Consider the following 21789-nt stretch of genomic DNA (forward strand, 5'->3'; position numbering starts at 1 on the left):
GGATGTGTGGGTGCTCGTGTGTGTGCGTGGATGTGTGGGTGCACGTGTGTGTGCGTGGATGTGTGAGTGCACGCGTGTGTGCGTGGATGTGTGGGTGCATATGTGTGTGTGGATGTATGGGTGCACGTGTGTGCACAGGTGTATACATGTTGCCCTATGTGTGTGTGCACACCAGCTGCACAAAGCTAGCACTTCTGCTTCTGACTGGCTGTGTGACCTTGGGCAGGGCACCTCACGGTGCTGAGCCCTGATTTTCTTGTCTGTGAAAAAGGAGCATCTGTCATCCTTTTGGAGCAGGATCCTTGGGTGGCAAATGACAGAAACCCAGTTCCACCTGAGCTAATCAGAAACGGAGCTCATGGCTCCTCAATGGGAAGTGTCGGCTCAGGAGGCCCGACAGGAGCAGGCCTGAGCATGCACCTGCCACCAGCTCTCTGGGTAGTGACCTTCCCAGGCAGGCCCTGCCCATGTGACCCCGCTAAGTGGTCACTGTCCACAGCTCCTCAAGCCAGGAAGAAAGCCAGGGGTCCCAGGACTGAGTCTCACGGGTGAGTCCAGAGGACTGAGTCTGAGTCTCAAGGGGTCCCAGGACAGCCTCACGGGCCGGCTCAGGGCACGTCCATCCCCGGATCAAGCACTGTGGCCGGGAGACAGCGGCCCCTGCCTGGCCAGGCCTGGGTCCTGTGCTCACCCCAACGGACCCACGGGGTTAGGGGAGAAGTAAAATTATTATTGCATGTCTCTGAGCAACGCTGGGCTGCTTTCTCAGGCTGGGAACTGCTGGTGAAAGTCACATCCTCAGAGCTGAGCTGGCAGACGCCATCCTGTCCCTGCTGTCCCTCGATGGTCTCAAACACACCCCAGACACCCAGCAGCACAGACCAGGGTGGCCCAGCCTGCCCACTGGCCTGACCCCAGGGCTGCTGCCTTCTGCCATGGGAGGACGGCAAGAGAAGAGAGGGTGGGAGGAGGGGCTGGGGTGCTCACAGCCACTCTCTGCTTGCTCCATAGGGGGTCTGGGAGTGGCCACATCCCTGTAAGGCGGCAGTTCTGGGAAGGGACACACTCCCTTCAGGGCGCCGGCTCACCAAGTGACCTGCCCATCCCTGTCTGTCTGAGGGCAGCTCCCTGGGGCCCCACTGTGGCTGCCCCAACCCTGTTCTGAGGTAGACTCCTCGGCACACCTGCTTCCTGCTAGGATCAAAACGGACCAACACCCCTCGACTTTGAGTCAGCCCAGAAACTGTCTGACAATTTCTGGCACAAAAACCACAGGCACGTGGCACAGGGCAGCAACACTCACCCTCTGCCCAGCCTCTGAGACTCCCGATCTGCACAGGGCCCCGATACTCACCCTCTGTTCGGCCTGAGACCCCCTGACCTGCACAGGACCCTGACACTCTCTACCCAGCCCGAGACTCCCCGACCTGCTCAGGGTCTGAAGCCTCGGATGTGGATGGAGGGGTGATCTCTGGGCCTCTCCATCCCCAAAGAGACCAATATTGATCCTTCTGAAATTCAGACTGGCCAGGTTACCATGGCAATACCCATTATCCCTGCTTAACAGATGATGAACCAAGAGCTAAAAATAGGCCCCAGAGTGGATGGATGGACAGATGGGTGGGTGGGGGGATGGGTGGATACATGGGGGGACGGGTGGGTGGGGGATGGATGGGTGGGGGGATGGGTGGGCCTGGATTCAGGGTTAGGACAATTTGTTTTTCTCAGACAAGATAGTTCAGGGGGAATCTCAAATTCACGGCGAGGAGGTTCCAGCAGGTGGGAGATGTCCTGGCTCCATAAGCACCACGCGGAGGCTTCACCCTCCAGCCCAGGTCCCTGTGGTGCAGGTCATGTGGGAGGCTCCTGGCACCCCTGCATCACGTCCACAGCCCTCAGTCAGTGGGTTTCAGGCCTGGGGAGTCCCAGGAAGCCGAGTGGAGCTCCTTGCGGGGTGGAGGCAGCCATGGTGCGGATTCCCACACTCAGCCCCTGGCAGCCTGTGCATCCTGTATCCCATTCAGTTCAGGGAGGGTCCTGGTGCGCTGGGTCTGGGAGAGCCCCTGCTTCAGATGTGGGCACTTTGGGGGCCAGGCCCAGCCCTCTGGGGGGTTGGGGGAGGGACTGAAGGCACAAGAGAACCACAAGGGTAGGGTGACACTTTATTACTCCTGAAGCCCCACCGGCAGAACCCACAGGCCAGGCAGACCCCGCAGACCCCATGGACCCAGGTGCAGAGGCCGGACAGCAAAAAGCACAGGGTGGGTGGGTGTGGGGGCACCAGCAGGGACAGGAGGCTGACTGTGGGGACAGGTGTCTGGGTCCCCGGGCTTTCTCGGGCGCTGGGGTGCTGCCTTGCTGGCCCTCCCCCACAAAGATTAGATGCAAAGCAGAGCCCCCAGTCCCTGCCCCTTCTCATCGGGGCAGGGTCTCCCCTGGATGAACTCCCAGGCCCCTCCAAGTCCCTCATGATCTCCCTCCCTCCACCCACCTGGCTCAGGCAGGGCCAGGCATGGGGGCCTGTATTTTGTCACCCTTCGGCCTTGGGGGCCACAGAGCCGGGCCCAAGCCAGCAGGATCCCAGGAGGACTGGGAGTGGGGCCTGGTGGGGCCTGGAGGCTTCTGGGAGGTTGGAGGGAGCTTAAGGGACCCCAAGCGTGCTGGAGACCAAGGCTCTACGGACCCACTCCTCACTGCCCCTCCCCACGCGCTCCATGTCTTCACGGGGTACAGCCTGGGCTGGCCTCTCCGGCAGGGACGCCCAGGCCTCTCGGGGGCAGGCCTCTGTGGCTGTAGTACTCCACCACCTGCTTCGGGACCTCGGCCAGCACGCACTTGGCCAGCGCTGCAGGGGATGCCTGGAGGGTGGGACAATGTAGTCACCTCTGGGACCTTCGAGATGGAGATCGTCCGTCCCTGCAACTGGGTTATGGCCCAGGCCTCATCCTCCATGGCTGGGTGGTGACTGGCCATCCCCACTAGAGGCTCGCCTGGGGCCGGGCACGACTTGCCGAGGATGTCGGCCACACAGGGCTGCACGTGGGTCTTTCCAGCCTCCCAAGCATGGAGACGAAAAGTGCTGACGTGGGAGGCGAGGCCACCTCCATGGCCCAGGCCCCACCCACACTTCCCCGGCAAAGCCTGAGCGTGTCTGTGCGATGTCTCACTGCAGAGCTTCATGTGTCTGTAATAGGCATGTTTCACTGCGTAGAATGTGTGTCGTGTCTTTATGCGTGTCTGTGGTGTCTTGCTGTGTAGAACTTCACATCTGTGTGGCATGCACGTCTTGCTGTAGGGCCTAGTGTGTGACATATGTGTCTCACTGGGTAGAACTTCATGTGTGTACTGTGCGTCTCACCGGGTAGAACCTCATGTAGGTGACATATGTGTCTCACCAGGTAGAACCTCACATGTGTGCTGTGCGTGTCTCACCGGGTAGAACCTCACGTGTGTGCTGTGCGTGTCTCACCGGGTAGAACCTCACGTGTGTGCTGTGCGTGTCTCACCGGGTAGAACCTCACGTGTGTGCTGTGCGTGTCTTGCCAGGTTGCAGAGGTTGGCAGTGACAGGGGAAGCGCGTGGCGGATCCCAGGAGACCCTCGTGCTGTTCTCTCTGCTTTTGTGTAGATTTGACAAGTTTCAAAACGGTGGGGGGGTGTTTCAGGTGCTCAAAGTCCCGGCTTCAGATACTGCTCTTGACTTGGGGGGAACAGCCCGGGATCCCCCAGACACAAGACGGGACCTGCCACATCCACGGCGTAAGCTGGGCCCGGGAGGGTCTTGGGCAGTGGAATGAACAGGGACCCCCGAGCCGGCCTTGACCGAGCCCCTCCCAGACACTCACGTTCTTGAGCTCCCGGAAGGGCACGAACTGTACGATGTCCCGGAGCGCAGGCTCACCCCGCGGGGAGCGCAGGACGCCGTCGTCGCCATCCAGGACCTGCATGTCGGTGAAGTCGGCGTTGCCCACGCCCACGATGATGATGGACATGGGCAGGCGTGAGGCACGCACGATGGCCTCCCGTGTGTCGGCCATGTCGGTCACCACGCCGTCCGTCAGGATCAGCAGGATGTAGTATTGCTGGGGGCACAGGGAAGGCGTCAGCAGCACCACACCTGCCACGACCCACACGCGCCCTGCAACCCACGGGCCCCCAGACAGCCCAGAGCGCCTCCGTGCGTCAGAGCTTCCTAGAACCGCCTTCAGAGCGTGATGCCTACATCACAAACATCACAAACAACAGTGGGTCAGGAGCCCCCTCCGTGGCGGGCACTCTGTTCTGGGCCTCCTGTGCCCAGGTCAGGAAATCTCCATGAGTCTCACGGAGGGCTCTGGAGGGGGTGCTACGAAGTCCACATTTTACTGATGAGGTCACAGTGCCCGGATGGGAGGTCTGAGGCCAGAGGAGAAATCTGTGATCCCAGGAGCCAGACCTGCAGCCCACACACCCTGCTCCAGTCTCTCCAGGGTGCCCGCTGTGCTGCCACAAGACTGGGTAGAGGCCAGGTGTGGTGGCTCACGCCTGTAATCTCAGCACTTAGGGAGGCCGAGGCGGGCAGATCACCTGAGGTCAGGAGTTCGAGACCAGCCTGGCCAAAATGGCGAAACCCCATCTCTACTAAAAATACAAAAATTAGCCGGGCGTGGTGGTGGGCGCCTGTAATCCCAGCTACTCGGGAGGCTGAGGCAGGAGAATCACTAGAACTTGGGAGGCAGAGGTTGCAGTGGGCCGAGATCGCGCCATTGCACTCCAGCCTGGCCACAGAGCGAGATGGTCAAAAAAAAAAAAAAAAAAAAAAAAAAAAGGTAGACTGGAACTTCAAATAAAATCCATTTCCATTGTTTTTAAAAAACCCCACTCAATAATCTTGCCCCAACTATGGACAATGGGAAACGTAAAGAGAAGCAGGGCTCGCCTGAACAGCAGCCCCAGGGGGCTGGGCCGGCCCTGCACCGGGCAGAGCGGGAGCCCACAGCAGCCTCCCCTGGACTGGCCTTGACTGAGCCCGTCCCACTGAGGGCAGATGTGTCCTGGAAACGAACAGGGGCCCCAGGACCCCACTCAGAGTCGCCTTCTCCAAGAGGCTCTCCTTTTGTGCCCTCCCCATCTCCCCTCTCTGAGCCCCGCACCTGTGGGAAGAATTACCTGTTTGCAAGGCGGTCTCCGGTCCAGGCCTACAAGCACCCACGGCTGTGCCCAGCCTGGCTCTCGGCCTCCAGATAAACAGCTCAGCCTCAGAAAGCGCCCCCATCCCCTCCCAACCCCAAACGAGGCCCCCACCCCCCTCCGCCAACTGTGAGAGCACCAGGCACCAAAACCCACCGTGGGGCCCCACTAGGGCGGGAGCTTCGTGTCCAGGAGAGGGACCGAGGGCTCAGCCGATCATTTTTGAGTCCTCGTTTCAACCCAGTTCTAACCACAGAAAACCATGTCACGGGTAAGACAACAGGAAACACAAACACCAGACGGATGTGCAATGCCAGGAGGGGTGGTTAGGTGTGATCAGGTGTCGTGGCTGCTTAAAAAGAAGCTTATCTTTATTAGAGGCTGATACTGACATTTACAGATGAAACTGTCTGAGACCTGCTTCCAAGCAACACAGAAACACAACAGCTGAACGCAATCCTCGACTCCGGACTGGGTCCTGGGCCAGGAACAATACTGCTTTGAAAGTTATGATTGTGCCAATGAATGAAATTGGAATATAGTCTATGTATTAGATAAAAGCATTGTATCTAAATTCAATTTCCTGAAATCTGTATTTGTGCTATGGTTATACAAGAGAATATCTTTGATCTTACGAAATATACACTGAAATAGTAAGAGGTAGGCCGGGTGCGGTGGCTCACGCCTGTAATCCCAGCACTCTGGGACGGCGAGGCGGGCGGATCACGAGGTCAGGAGATCGAGACCATCCTGGCTAACACAGTGAAACCCCGTCTCTACTAAAAATACAAAAAATTAGCTGGGCGTGGTGGCGGGCGCCTGTAGTCCCAGCTGCTCGGGAGGCTGACGCAGGAGAATGGCGTGAACCTGGGAGGCGGAGCTTGCAGTGAGCCGAGATCGCGCCACTGCACTCCAGCCTGGGTGACAGAGCGAGACTCCGCCTCACAAAAAAAAAAAAAAAAATTAAGAGGTAAAGACCAGGCTGGGCGCGGTGGCTCAAGCTTGTAATCCCAGCACTTTGGGAGGCCGAGGCGGATGGATCACGAGGTCAGGAGATCGAGACCACGGTGAAACCCCGTCTCTACTAAAAATACAAACAAAAATTAGCCGGGCGTGGTGGCGGGCGCCTGTAGTCCCAGCTACTCAGAGAGGCTGAGGCAGGAGAATGGCGGGAACCCGGGAGGCGGAGCTTGCAGTGAGCTGAGACTGCGCCACTTCACTCCAGCCTGGGTGACGGAGCAAGACTCCGTCTCAAAAAAAAAAAAAATAAAATAAATAAGAGGTAAAGGCCGTGATGTTGCAACGTGCTCTCGCACAGTTCACAAATGCGTGTGTGCAGTGCCAAGTTGTTAAAAAAGCATCAAAGTCTTTATCACAATACTATTTGTATAAATTAAAAATAGATGCAAACAGATATAGGGTTCCCTTGTGGCATGAAGATGTAAGTAGACAGGGGTGATGTTTGATCATCATGAATGTACCCAGTGCCTCTGAACTGGATACATTAAAATGGTTACAGGCCAGGTGCGGTGGCTCATGTCTATAATCCCATCCCCATACTTTGGGAGGCTGAGGCAGGCAGATCACTTGAGGTCAGGAGTTTGAGACCAGCCTGGCCAACACAGTGAAACCCCATCTCTACAAAAATATAAAAATTAGCTGGGTATGGTGGCGCGTGCCTGTAATCCCAGCTACTCAGGAGGCTGAGGCAGGACAATGGCATGAACCTTGGAGGCAGAGCATGCAGTGAGCCGAGATCGCGCCACTGCACTCCAGCCTGGGTGACAACAGCAAAACTGCATCTCAAAAAAAAAAAAAAGAAAAGAAAAGAAAAGAAAAAAAATGGTTACAATGGTAAATTTTAAACAGTGCATATTTTATTGCAATAAAAAAACTTCGGCTGGGCGTGGTGGCTCACACCTGTAATCCCAGCACTTTGGGAGGCTGAGGCGGGCAGATCACGAGGTCGGGAGTTTAAGACCAGCCTGGCCAAGATGGTGAAACCCCGTCTCTACTAAAAATACAAAAAATTAGCTGGGCGTGGTGGCAGGAGCCTGTAATCCCAGCTACTTGGGAGGCTGAGACAGGAGAATTGTTTGAAATCGGAGGGCGGAGCTTGCAGTGAGCCAAGATTGCACCACTACAGCCTGGGTGACAGATCAAGACTCCATCTCAAAAAAAAAAAAAGAAAAATTGAAAAAGAAAACATATAAATACAACAACTACACAGACGTGAAGCGGAAGCGCAACATGTGAGCAGCTGGTGGCCTCACGGGCTGCAGGACCTCAGAACTCTTGTAACTTTTTGGTGAGTTTAAAATTATTTCAGGCTGGGCGTGGCGGCTCACGCCTGTAATCCCAGCACTGTGGGAGGCCGAGGCGGGTGGAGCACGAGGTCAGGGGCTCGATACCATCCTCGCTAACATGGTGAAACCCCGTCTCTACTAAAAATACAAAAAAAAAATTAGTCGGGCGTGGTGGCAGGTGCCTGTAGTCCCAGCTACTCAGGAGGCTGAGGCAGGAGAATGGCGTGAACCTGGGAGGCGGAGGTTGCAGTGAGCCGAGATCGCGCCACTGCACTCCAGCCTGGGTGACAGAGTGAGACTGTCTCAAAAAAAAAAAAAAAAAAAAGAGAATGCTGGGCACAGTGGCTCACGCCTGTAATCCCAGCACTTTGGGAGGCCGAGGCGGGTGGATCACGAGGTCAGGAGTTTGAGACCAGCTTGGCCAACAGGGTGAAACCCCGTCTCTACTAAAAATACAAAAATTAGCCAGATGTGGTGGTGGGCGCCTGTAATCCCAGCTCCTTGGGAGGCTAAGGCAGGAGAATTGCTTGAACCCTGGGGAGCGGAAGTTGCAGTGAGCCGAGATCGCACCACTGCACTCCAGTCTGGGTGACAGAGTGAGACTCTGTCTCAAAAAAAAAAAAAAAAGAAGCAACAGGCTGGCTGTGGCCCCAGAGACACATACAGGGCCACAGAACATGGTGGCAGAGTAGAACCCAGTGCAATTCTCGGCACCGTATCATTTGTGCAAAGTAAAGACACATATAAACAACATGACGACGCACGTACAGCCAAACAGTAGACATGTGCGCAGCCTCGTGGTACCCAGAGGAAGAGGAAGGGGCAGCCTCGCTGCAGCCGTGGCCGTGACCCTGTGAGGCGATGGACAGCCCTGTGCCAGAGACACCTGCAGCTTTGAGGGAGACGTAGTCAACCAGCTGGGCCCCCCGCCCCCCTGCGCTCTGTCCTGCCTGGGGGCCTCTGGGCTGGCTGTTCCCTCTGCCTGGCTGCCTCCCTGACGTCCACGCGCTGGTGCACACACAGCCGACCCCACACCAAGCATGCACCACACCCCCCGGGCACCTACAGAGGCTTCCCCGCTGCTCTCCTCGGCCGCCGCCACGCGTGCCACCTTGGAGATGATGGGCGCCACGTTGGTGGGGCCGTAGAGCTGGACCCTGGGCAGGCAGTTCTGGTAGGCCTCCACCACGCCCTGGATGCCTGTGGGGGGCAGGGGGTGAGCCCGGCCCCCCGGCACTCCCTCCCCGGGCCTGCCTCGAGCTCCTACCTTCACACTCATCATCCTCAGGGTTGAAATTGATGGCAAAGTCATGGGACACCTGGGTGGGAACAAGAGGGCTCAGTCAGCTGCCCACTGCAACGCCCGCACTGGCCCCATGTCCCTCGGTCAGCTGCTCCCCCCACAGCCATGTCCCCTATCTACTGAAGAGGGCTTGGTCAGCTGCCCTCCCGCCCCTGGTCCCCATGTCCCTCAGTCAGCTGCTCCCCCCACCCGGCCCCCGTGTCCCCCACCTACTGAGAGAGGTAGGCTTGGAGTTTCTAGGGGAAGCCAAACCCCTGGGTGGCCATATTCTGCAGAGTCATGAGACAGATGGGGAGGCAGACCCCCCTGGATCCAGCAGTGCCTGAGGCTTACATTAGCCAATAAATCCCCACACACCATTTTTTCTGCTGAAGCCAGCTGAATTTTTTTTTTTTTTTTTTTGAGACAGAGCCTTGCTCTATAGGGCAGGCTGGAGTGCAGTGGCACGACCTCAGCTCAGTGCAACCTCTGCCTCCCGGGCTCAAGCAATTCTCTTGCTTCAGCCTCCGGAGTAGCTGGGATTACAAGCGTGTGCCACTACGCCCAGCTAATTTTTGTTATTTTTAGTAGAGATGGGGTTTCACCATGATGGCCAGGCTGGTCTGGAACTCCTGACCTCAGGTAATAGGCCCGCCTCAGCCTCCCAAAGTACAGGGATTACAGACGTGAGCCACCACGCCTGGTCGAAGCTAGCTGAACTGTTATGTGCAATAGAGGATTCCACGTTAATGTCTTTCCCTGTCTCCTGAAGGAACATGGAGCTGGCCTCCAGACACCCTTCAAGATAACAAGTCCTAGGAGGTCAAAGGCCAGCCTCTCTGGCTGGAAGGCTGGGATTCCCACTTTGTACCCCAATCCCATCCTACAGTCTCCGGTTCCCAGCAGGCAGCCAGGGCTCCCCAGGCCAGGCCGTCCTCTGCCTGGGAGGGCATAGGAAGGGCACAGCTCTGAGGTCTCAAGTTCTGGGCTCTCCTACCTCATACTTGGGAGGGATCCGGGCTCCAAACCCCAAAGCGGAAAACCTCTTGTCGCTGGAAGAGAGGTGGGAGGTCACCAGGAGGCCCTGACCTCTCGTGGCTGCAACGGGGGCCACTTCTGGGGAGACACGACTGGTGCCCAAAAGACTAGGGGGGGCCCAGGCCTGGGACCACGGCAGTAAGCACCTGCCAGAGGTGGGGAACCGAGGCTCGGGGCAGCAGAGGCACAGGCCAGTGTGCAGGGGGACATAGTCCTGCCGCCCGTGAGCCTGCCTCCCAACTCTATGTTTGTGTACATGCTGTCCCCCTGCAGACGCCTCTCCGGGGGCTCCCAGACCGCAGGAGGGGTCCTGTCGGGCCAAGGAACCCACTGTGGCCCTCACAAACCCAGACAGAGGGGTCTGTGTGTGGGAGCTCAGGGCATCCTCTCCCAAGCCCCAGGCCAGGGGTCTGTGTTGTGGTGAGAAGCTCAGAGCACGGGGTTTTGTGCTGGGCCCTCCCTGGTAGAACATCCACGGGTGAGCCCCAAGCCTCTGTGACCTTGGTTTGCTAGTCTGGCAAAGCGGGACACAGACGTCCCCCCAGGACCATGTGCAGTCTGTGTGGCAGTCTCCAGTAGGGCTACCCAGCCCTTCCTTGCAGAGTCTCTTTTTTTTTTTTTTTTTTTGAGATGGAGTCTTGCTCTGTCACCCAGGCTGGAGTACAAAGGCGTGATCTTGACTCACTGTAACCTCCACCTCCCAGGTTCCAGCGATTCTCCTGCCTCAGCCTCCTGAGTAGTTGGGATTACAGGCACCTGCCACCACACCCAGCTAATTTTTGTATTTTCAGTAGAGATGGGGTTTCACCATGTTGGCCAGGCTGGTCTCAAACTCCTGACCTCAGGTGATCCACCCGACTCGGCCTCCCAAAGTGCTGAGATTACAGGCATGAGCCACCGTGCCCGGCCCCTCGCAGTCTGACAAAGTCACAGTGCCCACCTCATGGTGCCCCGAGGCCTGACCTGGAGCCCAGGGGGGTGAGGGGAAGCTGGCTGGGCGCACCTGTCATAGCTGACCTGGAGCCCAGGGGGTGAGGGGGAAGCCGGCTGGGCGCACCTGTCATAGCTGACCTGGAGCCCAGGGGGTGAGGGGAAGCTGGTGGGCGCACCTGTCATAGCTGACCTGGAGCCCAGGGGGTGAGGGGGAAGCCGGCTGGGCGCACCTGTCATAGTCCTGGCAGATCTCGCCGACAGACACCAGTGCCTTCAGGTACTCGTTGGGCTGGTAGGGGTTGATGTAGTGCAGTGAGCAGCTGTTCCTCGGGTCTCCGTTGGAGGCAGTGAAGTCAATGGCCACCTGCAGCGGGCCGGGAGCTGGGAGCTGTGCTGGGCCGGGGCTCCCCGAACCCGCTCCTGACACGTAGAGAAACCGCGCCCAGAGTGGCCAGGACTCAGGGTCAGGGGTCACGTGGGTGGGTGGGGCTGGGGGGCTGCTGCTGGGGCTGACGCACCTGCTACACAGAGCCAGGAGGGGTCTCCTCAAAACCTGCCAGCCCCTAGGCTCCCTGGATCTCCAGGAGGACACCCCACCGGGATCACCCTGGCCTTGTGGGGGCCCCGCCCATCCTTCTTAGTGGCCACCCGACTCCTCTACCACCCTCCCCGGCAGGGCCTAAGGGGACCAAGCCTGGTCTGGGTCCCCTCCACGTTTCCCACTCGCTGGCTTCTCCCAAAGCCATTCTGGGGCTTGTTCAACAAAACATGAACCAGAGCATCTGCAAATAACACGCGGGTGACACGGGGGCCGTGTGTCTGTGGGTGACACGTGGGTGACACATGGGTGACACGGGGGCCGTGTATCTGTGGGTGACACAGGGGCCGTGTATCTGTGGTGACACGCGGGTGACACGGGGGCCGTGTATCTGTGGGTGACATGCTGGTGACACAGGGGCCGTGTATCTGTGGGTGACATGCGGGTGACATGGGGGCCATGTATCTGTGGGTGACACGCGGGTGCTGTGGGAGTGACACCGGCTCTGCACATCTGTGGGTGACACGGGGTGTGCGTATCTGCAGGTGACACGGGATCTGCGGGTGACACAGGGTCTGCGGGTGACATGGAGCTGACATGGGGTCTGTGCCGGGCTCCTCGGATGACACGTAGAGCCTGTGGCTGGTTCACCCAAACGCTCACTCCGGCTTCTCCTCGTTCACGTTTTGTCTGTTGTTAAATGTGTTTGTGGAAGGTAAGCCCTGATGATGTCACCTCCCAAGGGGGGCTTGGGGCTGCTTCCTGAACCCCAAGCCCGTTTCCTTGCCTGCACAAAAGGGAGGACCCCTAGGTGCCGCGCATGGAGACATCGGCTCACGGGGAACCGCCAGTGCCCTTTCACCCCTCAGGCTGGGGCCCCTCGGGAGCCGGGGGACTCCAGGTATCTGGCCTGGTTCCTTCTCAGGATGGATGGGGCGGGGACGGGGCGGGCGCGGGGCCCGGTGTGGAGGAGGGGCCGGTGTGGGGCGGGGCCATGGACTGAGAGGGCGGGACCATGGACGGAGTGGGCGGGGCCATGGACGGAGAGGGCGGGGCCATGGACTCACGGTGAAGTGGATCTGGCAGCCGCCCATGATATAATCCAGGAAGGAGTACACCCTGTGGAACTTCCGGCCGGCGGAGTCAGCGCCCACCCTCGCCAGGGACACCGAGGCCGGCGCCAGCTGGGATCCAGGCCTCCCTCCCCCAGGCAGCCCAGTCCCTCTGGGGCGACCCCCCCTCCTCTCTCCCATCCTCTCTCCCCAACCTCACCCTTCCCTGCCACCAGGCCTCTGGTTGCGGGTCCATCCAACAATCAGAAGGGGGCAGCGGAAGCCCCTCCTGTGGGTGGGGAAGCTTCGGGCACAGCCGCCTCTCACCTTGAGGTCAGCCAGGACGACCACTCCTGAGTTCTTATAACTACGTCTCTTCTGCTTGTATTTGGGGTTCACACAGTCCCACTGGGCCTGGGGCAGGAACAAGCAGAGGCTCCGCAGAGTGGTAGCTCTGAACACCCACCAGGGAGACCCCACCCACGACCATCCCCAATGGCGACGGCAGAGGGCCCCGCGGTGGGGAGGGGAGGGGAGGGCACTGCTGCAGGGCAGCCGGAAGGGGCAGCATGGGTCATACGGGAATGAAGAGGGATGGGAGTTGGACCCCCCACCCGGCATGGCCCTGTCATTAAGCCCAAGGACACTGAGGCCCAGGGACAGGGGAGGAAGCAGGGCCCGGGCTGGCCTCCCCACTGCACCCTCACCCGGCTGCTGCGGGCTGGGCAGACACAGGGGAGGGCGCCCCTTGGCCCCACCGCCCACCACCCCTGTGCCCAGCCCCGGATGGTGACTGAAATGTCCAGCTGAACCTGATGGGGGCCACCTCTGCTATGACCCCTCGGGAGCCAGCACCAGGGTCCACCATCCCCAGCCTTCACTGGTTACAAAAAGTCATTGTCACCGCTCCCCACAACCCCGTCAGGACAGTGGGACAGGGTTTCACAGCCTCTGTGGCAGGGCCAACACAGGCGTAGCCCAGGTGTGCCCCCAGCTCACCTGCCCCTCCCTGGAGGCCCCTCCCCCTCCCCCTCCACCTGCCCCTCGCTGGAGGCCCCCCCTCACCTGAACCTCCTCGAAGGCCCCTCCCAACCTGCCCCTCCCCAGAGGTACCCACCCACATGCCCCTCCCCCCCACCTGACCCTTCCTGGAGGCACCCCCCCCACCGGGGTCCTGCTCACCTGCCCCTCCCCGGAGGCCCCTTTCCCCCCCACCTACCCCTCCCCGAAGGCCCCCCTCCACCCCCACCTGACCCTCCAAGGAGTACCCCCCCACCCCATCCTGCTCACCTGCCCCTCCCCAAAGGCCTTCTGCATCCCCTTGAAGGTGGTGGAGAATTCTCCGATGAAGTCGTGCTTTCCTCGAGAGTCGTAATCCCAGACGAGGCACTGGGGAGCCCAGGCCTCCTCAGCACTGCCCTCTGGGGGCCCCAGAACCCTCCCACCCTAGCCCAGGTGTCTCCATCCCGGCCCACATCCAGGCCATCCCCTCACTGCCCCCTTGGTCTGTCCCGTCCCCCACCTTTAGAGGCCTTGTCTCCTCGCAGCTGCAGAGGGAACTCAGTGAGACTTTGAAGGGCTCCCACACCGGGTTCAGGTTGTTCTTCACCACCTGTGGGCCGGGAGGGGCTGGCTCAGGGGAGGCCCAGGGCCCTGGGATCCTTGGGGCGGATAGAGACCTGGGTGGAAGAGCAGCTGTGAGGCGGGCACAGCTGGCCCTGCCCCTGCATCACCCCAGACCGCGCCGGGGCCCTGAGCTGGGGCTGGCACCCCCTCCTTGCACAAAGCCGTGTGAGGACCTGGGAGCCACGTTTCCGAGCCCTGTGCCTCCACCTTCATAACTTCTGCCACCTCTGAACCACCTGCGCTGCTCTCCTCCTTAAATAGATTCATTTTCACTCAAGTTAATTTCTCTCAAAAGAAAGCGCTCTCTCCCTGTCGTCGCTGAAATCCCATCTCACCTGCAGGAAGTGGAAGGTAGGTCTAAAAATAATCACAGCCACGACTGCAGAAGCCTGTTGGATTCTGGCCACAGCCACAGCCACCAAGGCCCTGCGCCCGCGGCTCCCTGTTGGAGGCTGGGAGCTCCTCCCTTGTGGCCAGGGATGCAGGAGGGCTGGGGACAGCCCCTTCCCCTCCCCGCGTTCCCATCCCTGGCCGCTCACCTCCGTCCTGTACACCAGCTGCAAGCCCTGGTCGTCGTTGACCCGGTAGAGCTCCAGGAAGGGGTCGGACTTGCTGAAGAGGTCCTGGGGAGAGGCACAAGGGCTGCTGGGCCAGGCACTGTGAGATCGGGCTTTGGATGGGAGCTGACTTTGTCATTTCCCAGGGCTCACTTCACGCCACCAGCCGCTAATTCCTCAGACACAAAACGAGGCAGCCAGTCCACGCCGACAGCATCTCCTCCCTCCCTCCCGCCCCCAGGGATCTGACCACAGCACACGACTCAGCCCTCGACGGAGTCGCCCTACACACCCTGTGACTCAGCCCTTCCAGGGAGGCGCCCGACATGGCGGGGTTGGACCCTGTTCTGCCCACCCACGTGAGGTGCCCGCAGAACCGTACGCTGCTCCAGTTCCTCCCGCGACAGCGGCCTCGGGGAGGCTGGGCCTATATCCCCATCACTGAGCAGGGTCGTGAGTGGTCCCCACAGGAGGGAGCTGCCCCGGCCCCAGCCCAGCTGCCAGGAGGGGCGGGAGACCTAATGGCGGTGACAGTGATGATGGTGACCGTGACGGCAGCACGCCCAGCCCCACGCACACTCCGCACACGTCTCACGCGGGACACAGCCATGCAAGCTCAGCGCTGGGCAGGGACCAGGTTTTTGAACTGGTGTCCAGACCTCACCCTGAGCCAGGCGTGCCCGGCGCCCACACTCACCTTGTCGTCCAGCTTCCTGGCTCGGAAGGAGAGTTCCACGTAGCCGTTGTTCCCTGAGATGTCCTCGGCGATCACCTGGCAGGGGGACGCCCGGGCTCCAGGCTTGGCCAGGTGGGGCCTGACCCCACCGTGGGGGACCCGAGGCCCCAGGCCGGCTGACCCCACCCAGCGGGGCCTGAGAGGAGGCGTCTGGGTACCCCCAGGGCTGTGCAGTTGCCGGCTCCTGCAGACCTTCCCTGGACGGCACGCTGCCCATCTTCCACCCAGAACACCCCTCGGAGCCACAGCAGCAGGGCCTGCAGGCTGCGGCGGGTGAACCCGGGCCTCACCGTGATGGTGGACTTGCCGGCGTTCCTGCCAAACTTGAGCAGCAGCGGGCGGGTCACCTTCTTCTGGGCCACAATCTGTAAGTCAGAAGCGTTAGGCAGCGAGGGGCAGGCGGGGACAGCTCCTGACACTGGAGTCCCTACCGTGCCCTCACCCGGACTCTCAGGCCTGTCCTGTCTCCCCACCCCCCACCATGAGCTTCACTGCCCAGGGCCCGGCACCCCCTTTGTGGCTGCTCTCAAGCACCTGCCGTCCCTGTGTGCGGCCACCCCTGCACGTCCACCACCTCACGGGGCCAGCAGTCGCCCGGGGGAAGCAGAGGTCATCACACCTATTTATCAGGTGAGGAAACAGGCTCAGGTGGAAGCCAGGGAGCAGCTCACAGCCCAGCCGGTGTGCACCTGCACAGGCGTGGCGGAAACCCCTCCACAGGTAAGCAGGTCTGCCCTGACCTTCTCCAGGCCCAGGTGAGAACCCGCAGAGGCAGAGGCGAGGCAGGTCAAACGGCCCCGGACCCTCACGCCCAGCATGCCCATGTGGCCACAGGTGGCAGAAAGGGTGTGAGTGAGGTGCCAGCTCGGGACCCCACCGCCCACTCCGCTTTGAAGGTGCTGAGGAGCAGAGTTGATTGTTCGAGGTGGACTGGCGCTTAGACCGTGGGGGCCTCCTCGTGCAGCCGGGGCCTCCTCCTCCTCACTAGGCCCTGCTGGACTTCCGCCCCATCGGCTATGAGCCCCTAACTGGAGTGGGTTGCGGATGACAGGCCCAGGCCCCTGCAGCCAGGTCATCTCCTCCGTGGGGAGCAGGGCGGGGGCGCACGGCCCTCCCAGGCTCCGTGTCCTAAAGGAGACGGTGATGTCCTGGCCAAGCGGGGACCGTCATCTCTTCACACAGAAGTGTTCTCAGCAACCATCGAGTGGCCCAGCAGGTAGCAGGTGTGTGCTTCCCACCTGCCCTCACACCTGCTACTGCCTGGCGGATGCTGGGGGGTCACAGTGAGGTAGGTTGAATACAAAGCAGAGAGGGGCAGTCCCTCCACCCCCCTCCACGGCCGGCCTGGCCAGCAGCTTTTGACCGTGCGGCACTTTCCACGCAGAAGAGAAAACAGACCCCAGGTCAGGGCTGGGGAAGTCAAGTCAGCCTAAGGGGTGGGAAGGCTCTCTTAGGGGTGCAAAGAAGAGGTCCTGGGTGCCGGGAGGGGGAGCCTCGGGCCGGGCCCCCCAAGATTCCCCGATTCAAAGGTTTCCTTCTGCAGCTCCTGAGCCAGGGCCTCTGCCTCACACCTAGGACTCGCCTGCCGGCCTGGTTTGCCTCCAGGGAGGGCGCAGGAAAGGAGTGGCCTTCCCTTTCTGGCAGGAGAGCAGGTCCTTAGGACAGAAATGGGCTCAGGCTAACATAACAGATTCCCCTACCAGGAAACAGGAGATGGCTGATTTGTGCTAGCAGCGTCTAATAAGCGCTTCCTATATGCCTGGCTCTGGGCTGAGTTACTGTTTACTTGAATCACATGAGCAAATAGTTGAGGCAGAAGTCAGGGGTCAGAGGTCAGGTCAGGTTCAAAGACACAGCACAGGGACTGGACGCCAGTAGCTTCTCCCTTGACCATGGTGCCCTGCAGATCAGCTGGGTGGCTACAGAGCAGGAGCCCACGAGGGGCCCTCCTCATTGCTTGAAGTTTGCACATATACACAGCACACGTGCTCGTACACGCATTCATATCTGCACGCAGGTGTCCACAAGGGCCCTGTGCATGTGCTTATGTGAACAGGCATAGGACATACTGCGTGAATTATGATATATGTGTGCACCTGTGTGTACATAGAAAGGTGTCCAGGCCAGACACAGTGGCTCATGCCTCTAATCCCAACATTTTGGGAGCCCAGGGTGGGTGGATCAGTGAGCCCGGGAGTTCAAGACCAGTTGGGGCAACATGGTGAGACCCCTGTCTCTTTAAAAAATGCAAAACTTAGCCAGGTCTGGTGGTGTACACCTGTAGTCCCAGCTACTCAGGAGGCTGAGGTGAGAGGATTGCTTCAGCCCATGATGTTGAGGCTGCAGTGAGCCATGACTGTCCCGCTGCACTCCAGCCTGGGTGGCAGAGTGAGACCCCAACTCAAAAAAAAAACAAAAAAAAGCACGTCCATATTTCTGTGTGCATCCCATCCTCTTCCATCTGTGCCCTCCCTAACTCTCGGTTTCCTTATCTAAAAAATGGGGAGGACAACGGGATCGATGGCAGGCCAGCTCCAACCGAGGCTGCAGTGGGATGAGTCATGCAGACATTATGTTGGGTAAAAGAATTCCACAGCAGGAAGAACACGCGCTGTGATTCATGGACGTGGAATTCCAGAACAGACGAACCAGGCGGGGAGCTGGCGGCAAAGGGGCAGGGGGAGCTGCGGGAGACGGGATGTTCCGTGTGACGGGCGACGGGATGTTCCGTGTGACGGGTGACGGGATGTTCCGTGTGACAGGTGGTGGGATGTTCCGTGTGACGGGATGTTCCGTGTGACGGGTGACGGGATGTTCCATGTGACGGGATGTTCCGTGTGACGGGTGATGGGATGTTCCGTGTGACGGGTGATGGGATGTTCCATGTGATGGGTGAGATGTTCTGTGTGACGGGATGTTCTGTGTGACGGGTGATGGTCAGGTGTGTATAGTCACCTAAACTTGTCAATCTCAACCCTTAAGATTTCTGCATTTTATTGTAATTTTTTTTTTTTTTTTTGAGACGAAGTCTCACACTGTCGCCTGGGCTGGTGTGCAGTGGCGCATTCTCGGCTCGCTGCAACCTCCGCCTCCCAGGTTCAAGTGATTCTCCTGCCTCAGCCTCCCAAGTAGCTGGGACTACAGGCGCGCACCACCATGCCTGGCTAATTTCTTTTGTATTTTTAGTAGAGACAGGGTTTCATCATGTTGGCCAGGCTGGTCTCGAACTCCTGACCTCGTGATTCCCCTGCCTCGGCCTCCCAAAGCGCTAGGATTACAGGCGTGAGCCACCGCGCCCAGCCTGTAAATTTTATCTCAATAAACAAGAAGGACTCGTCTTGGTAAGGTGTGAGGATTCGATGTGCAGCACAGGAAGTGTTTAGCGCAGCGTCCAGCAGGACCCAGCACATCAACAGATACCCTGGTCATGACTTGCCAAAGCCGCTTTTGGGCTGGCTGTGAGGCCGTAACCCAGAGAGCATCACCAAGGCAGTGGCCACCATAGGACCTGCCACTCACAAGGAGGCTTTTTTTTTTTTGAGACAGAGTCTCAATCTGTCACTCAGGCTGGAGTGCAGTGGCACGATCTCCACTCACTGCAACCTCTGCCTCCCGGGTTCAACTGATTCTCCTGCCTCAGTCCCCTGAGTAGCTGGGATTACAGGAGTTTGCCACCATGCCCGGCTAATTATTGTACTTTTTGTAGACATGAGGTTTCAGCACGTTGGCCAGGCTGGTCTCGAACTCCTGACCTCAAGTGATCTGCCCGCCTCGGCCTCCCACGGGGCAGGGATCACAGGTGTGAGCCACCACGGCCGGCCACCAGGAGACTTTTAGGTGCTGATATGGAGGGGCTGCTGTATGTCATCGAAGTGAAAACGCAAGATGCAGAACAGGGAACGTAATTTGTGTTTTTTTGAAAAAAGAGGAAAAGTGGGCCGGGCACGGTGGCTGACGCGTGTAATCCCAGCACTTGGGGAGGACAAGGCAGGTGGATCACGAGGTCAGGATTTCAAGACCAGCCTGACCAACACGGTGAAACCCCGTCTCTACTAAAAATACAAAAATTAGCCGGGCGTGGTGGCACGCGCCTGTAATCCCAGCTACTCAGGAGGCTGAGGCAGGAGAATTGCTTGAACTCAGGAGGTGGAGACTGCAGTGACCCGAGATCGTGCCACTGCACTCCAGCCTGGGCAACACAGCGAGACTCCATCTCCAAAAAAAAAAAGGAAAGAAAAGAAAAAATAAAAAAGAGGAAAAGTGAGATAGGCTCGTTTGCTCCTGTGAGAATCTCTCTCTGGACAATGTCCAGGGACCTGGCAGCAGCTGGACGGGGCAGGATGGAGGCACTCCACAGCCTTTTATACCTTCAGGCTTTAAAACATACGAATGCATTACCCAGTTCAAAATTACATGTATATTTTAATCTAAGAAGGACTGTTCAGGAGGAGCTGAGGAGGGGGCGGAGCCAGGTTGGCCACCCCAGCAGGGTCCCTGCAGTGGTGCTACATCAGCCTTGAATCCGCTGTGGCCCCCACGCTAACCGCCCTCCTCCCTCCGAGGAGACGGGGCACCCACCTGCCCCAGGGTGCACTCCATGCCCCCCAGGAAGTCGTCCTCCTGACAGCTGAAGCCGCTGGGCCCATGCGTGTCGTACACCTCAAAGCGCAGCCTCTGCACCTCCTCGAAATAGTAGTCCACCGTGAAGACCTTGGAGAACACGGGATGCAGGCTGCTCCGGACCACCTCGGTTCTGCCCACCTGCAGGTACACCCTGTGAGCCGACCCCACTGGAGGGGCTTCCACCCCGGACTCCAGCCTTCCATCTCCCCTCGGCCACTCACCCAGGCCCACGCACCTCAGGAGGACTCACACCCTGGGAAGAACTCCCACCCTGGGAAGAACTCCTGCCTGCTCTCTGTCCATGGGACCACAATCCCGAGGGCCACCCTGGGGGTTACCCCTGGCCACCACTGTCTGCTCCACCCTCAGATCACAGATGGGGAAACTGAGGCTCAGAGAGGACAAGAATGACACGCTGAGTCAGGGGCGAGATCAGATTCACATCCTGGGCTGGGCAGCCCTAAAGTGCAGGCCTTTCCCCAGCACCAGCTGAGTGGTGAGGGGGCGTAGGGTACAGGGGGGCCCTGCCTCCTGGCTGGGGTACCGTGGGCTCACCACCCTCTCCCATCCCGCGCAGTTCCCTGGTCCAACTGCCCTGTAAGGACAAGACCCAGCTGGGCCAGTAGGCTACTCATTTCAGAATCCCGAATAATCCTGCACCTCAAACCAAACATGGGCCACCCATACAGCTCACGCTCTGAGGGGCAGGCACGGGGCCTCGGCGGGGAGGGTGGGCTCCGACTGTGAGGGGCACGGGGTCTCGGGGGGAGCCGGAGCCTCGGGGACAGGCGGTGGGGGCGGGGCAGGCCCTTCACTCTCAAGGTCGATGACCGGAGACACCACCGGGTGACAGCGCCCCAGGACTCCCCGAAGCGTCCCCTCCACCGCCCGAGCAACCAAAGGGGTCCGCATGCTCACTCCGCCCGGGCCCGCGCGCTGGAGCCTGGAGAGACCCTTGCGCCGGGGAAAAGCGCTGGCGCCCCACGCGGACCGGGGTTCGAGTTCCGGCTCCTCCGCCCGCCGCGGCTTCGCGCCACGCGTTTCTCGCCCTTTCGAGGTGAAGCCACGCGTTTCACGCGAGATGGTGACCGAGGAAGCGCCCGTCTGGCGCCAGCCCCGTGCCCCTTCCGACCCCAACCGCGATCACAGCGGGGTCGCTTGAGACCCACTTTGGAGCGGGAGCCCCCGACGCCTGAAGGTCCGCACCGCAGCGCGCGCTCCCTCGGGCCTGCTCCCGCCCGGTGGTGAGGAACGACACTAGCCCAGCCTCCCGACCCCCGTTGGCCGGCGCCCCCCACCCCTCAATCTCCTCTGCGCCTCCTTGGTCGAGCCGCCTGCCCGCGCCTCACGCCTGGGCGCTTCACTCTGGCTCGGGGCCCCCTCCCCAAACCCTGGGCCGCACCCCTTACTGCGGGGCACCCCCCTCTCTCCTCCAAACCCCGTTCGCCGCCACCTCCTCCAGCCCAGCCTCTCCCCACAGCTCTGGACCCCACACCCCCAGACGTGGTAACCCCCAACCCTGACCCCGAGCTGAGCCCCAGCTCCGGGGGGCCCCTGCCTTGCGCCCCATTGGCCTCAGCGCGCCCGCTCTGGTCTCCGCATCCCCAGCTCCGCGCCCGCCCCGGCCCCGTGGCCTCTCGGCCTCCCGCGTCCTGGCTCTACCTGCACCCACTGGCCCTGCGCCTGCTGCAGCAACGCCACGCTGGGGTCGGACTTGGTGAGCGGGTCGCGGTCCAGCAAGTGCCGGCAGCTGAGCCGCAGCTCCACCTTCGAGGCGCAGGGCGCGGGCAAACCCCCGGGGGTTGCCGCCGCCCCGCGCTCCGAGCCCGCGCTCATGCTCCCGGCGTTCGGGGGCCCGACTGGGCGCACAGAGGGGCCGCTGCCCGCGAGTCGGCGCCGCCGCGGCGCCCGCGAAATGGTGGCCGGCCCA

General features: G+C 60.2%; 1 protein-coding gene across 2 annotated transcripts; it reads right to left on the bottom strand.

Annotated features, from left to right (window-relative positions):
• Window positions 1-2158: 2158 nt before the first annotated feature.
• On the bottom strand, window positions 2159-21786 carry CPNE7 (copine 7). Of its 2 annotated transcripts, XM_032156158.2 has the most exons (15): window positions 21522-21786; window positions 19815-19997; window positions 15527-15601; window positions 15198-15272; window positions 14483-14566; window positions 13840-13929; window positions 13608-13706; window positions 12645-12731; window positions 12333-12392; window positions 10958-11091; window positions 9754-9808; window positions 8742-8793; window positions 8541-8674; window positions 3845-4081; window positions 2159-2858 (listed from the first exon to the last, which is right to left on the bottom strand). In XM_032156158.2, the coding sequence occupies exons 1-15, from the start codon at window positions 21693-21695 to the stop codon at window positions 2721-2723; spliced, it is 1677 nt and encodes a 558-aa protein (XP_032012049.1). In that variant the 5' UTR covers window positions 21696-21786; the 3' UTR covers window positions 2159-2720. The 2 variants fall into 2 exon arrangements, 1 of the variants encoding a protein (XP_032012049.1); XR_004248652.2 differs by lacking the exon at window positions 8541-8674 and having other exon boundaries at window positions 2711-2858.
• Window positions 21787-21789: the final 3 nt, after the last annotated feature.

This window comes from Hylobates moloch, unplaced genomic scaffold (genome assembly GCF_009828535.3).
Source record: "Hylobates moloch isolate HMO894 unplaced genomic scaffold, HMol_V3 SCAFFOLD_6, whole genome shotgun sequence".
Lineage (NCBI taxonomy): Eukaryota > Metazoa > Chordata > Mammalia > Primates > Hylobatidae > Hylobates > Hylobates moloch.

Bases quoted from the DNA above. Each gene is read 5' to 3' on its own strand.
- CPNE7 (XM_032156158.2), bottom strand. From the start codon at position 21,695: ATGAGCGCGGGCTCGGAGCGCGGGGCGGCGGCAACCCCCGGGGGTTTG. The intron at 13,707-13,839 runs GTGGGGGACGGG...TGGGCTCCCCAG, and splicing joins AGGAGACAAGGCCTCTAAAG to TGCCTCGTCTGGGATTACGA. The intron at 12,393-12,644 runs GTGAGAGGCGGC...GCCGGCCGGAAG, and splicing joins TCGTCCTGGCTGACCTCAAG to TTCCACAGGGTGTACTCCTT.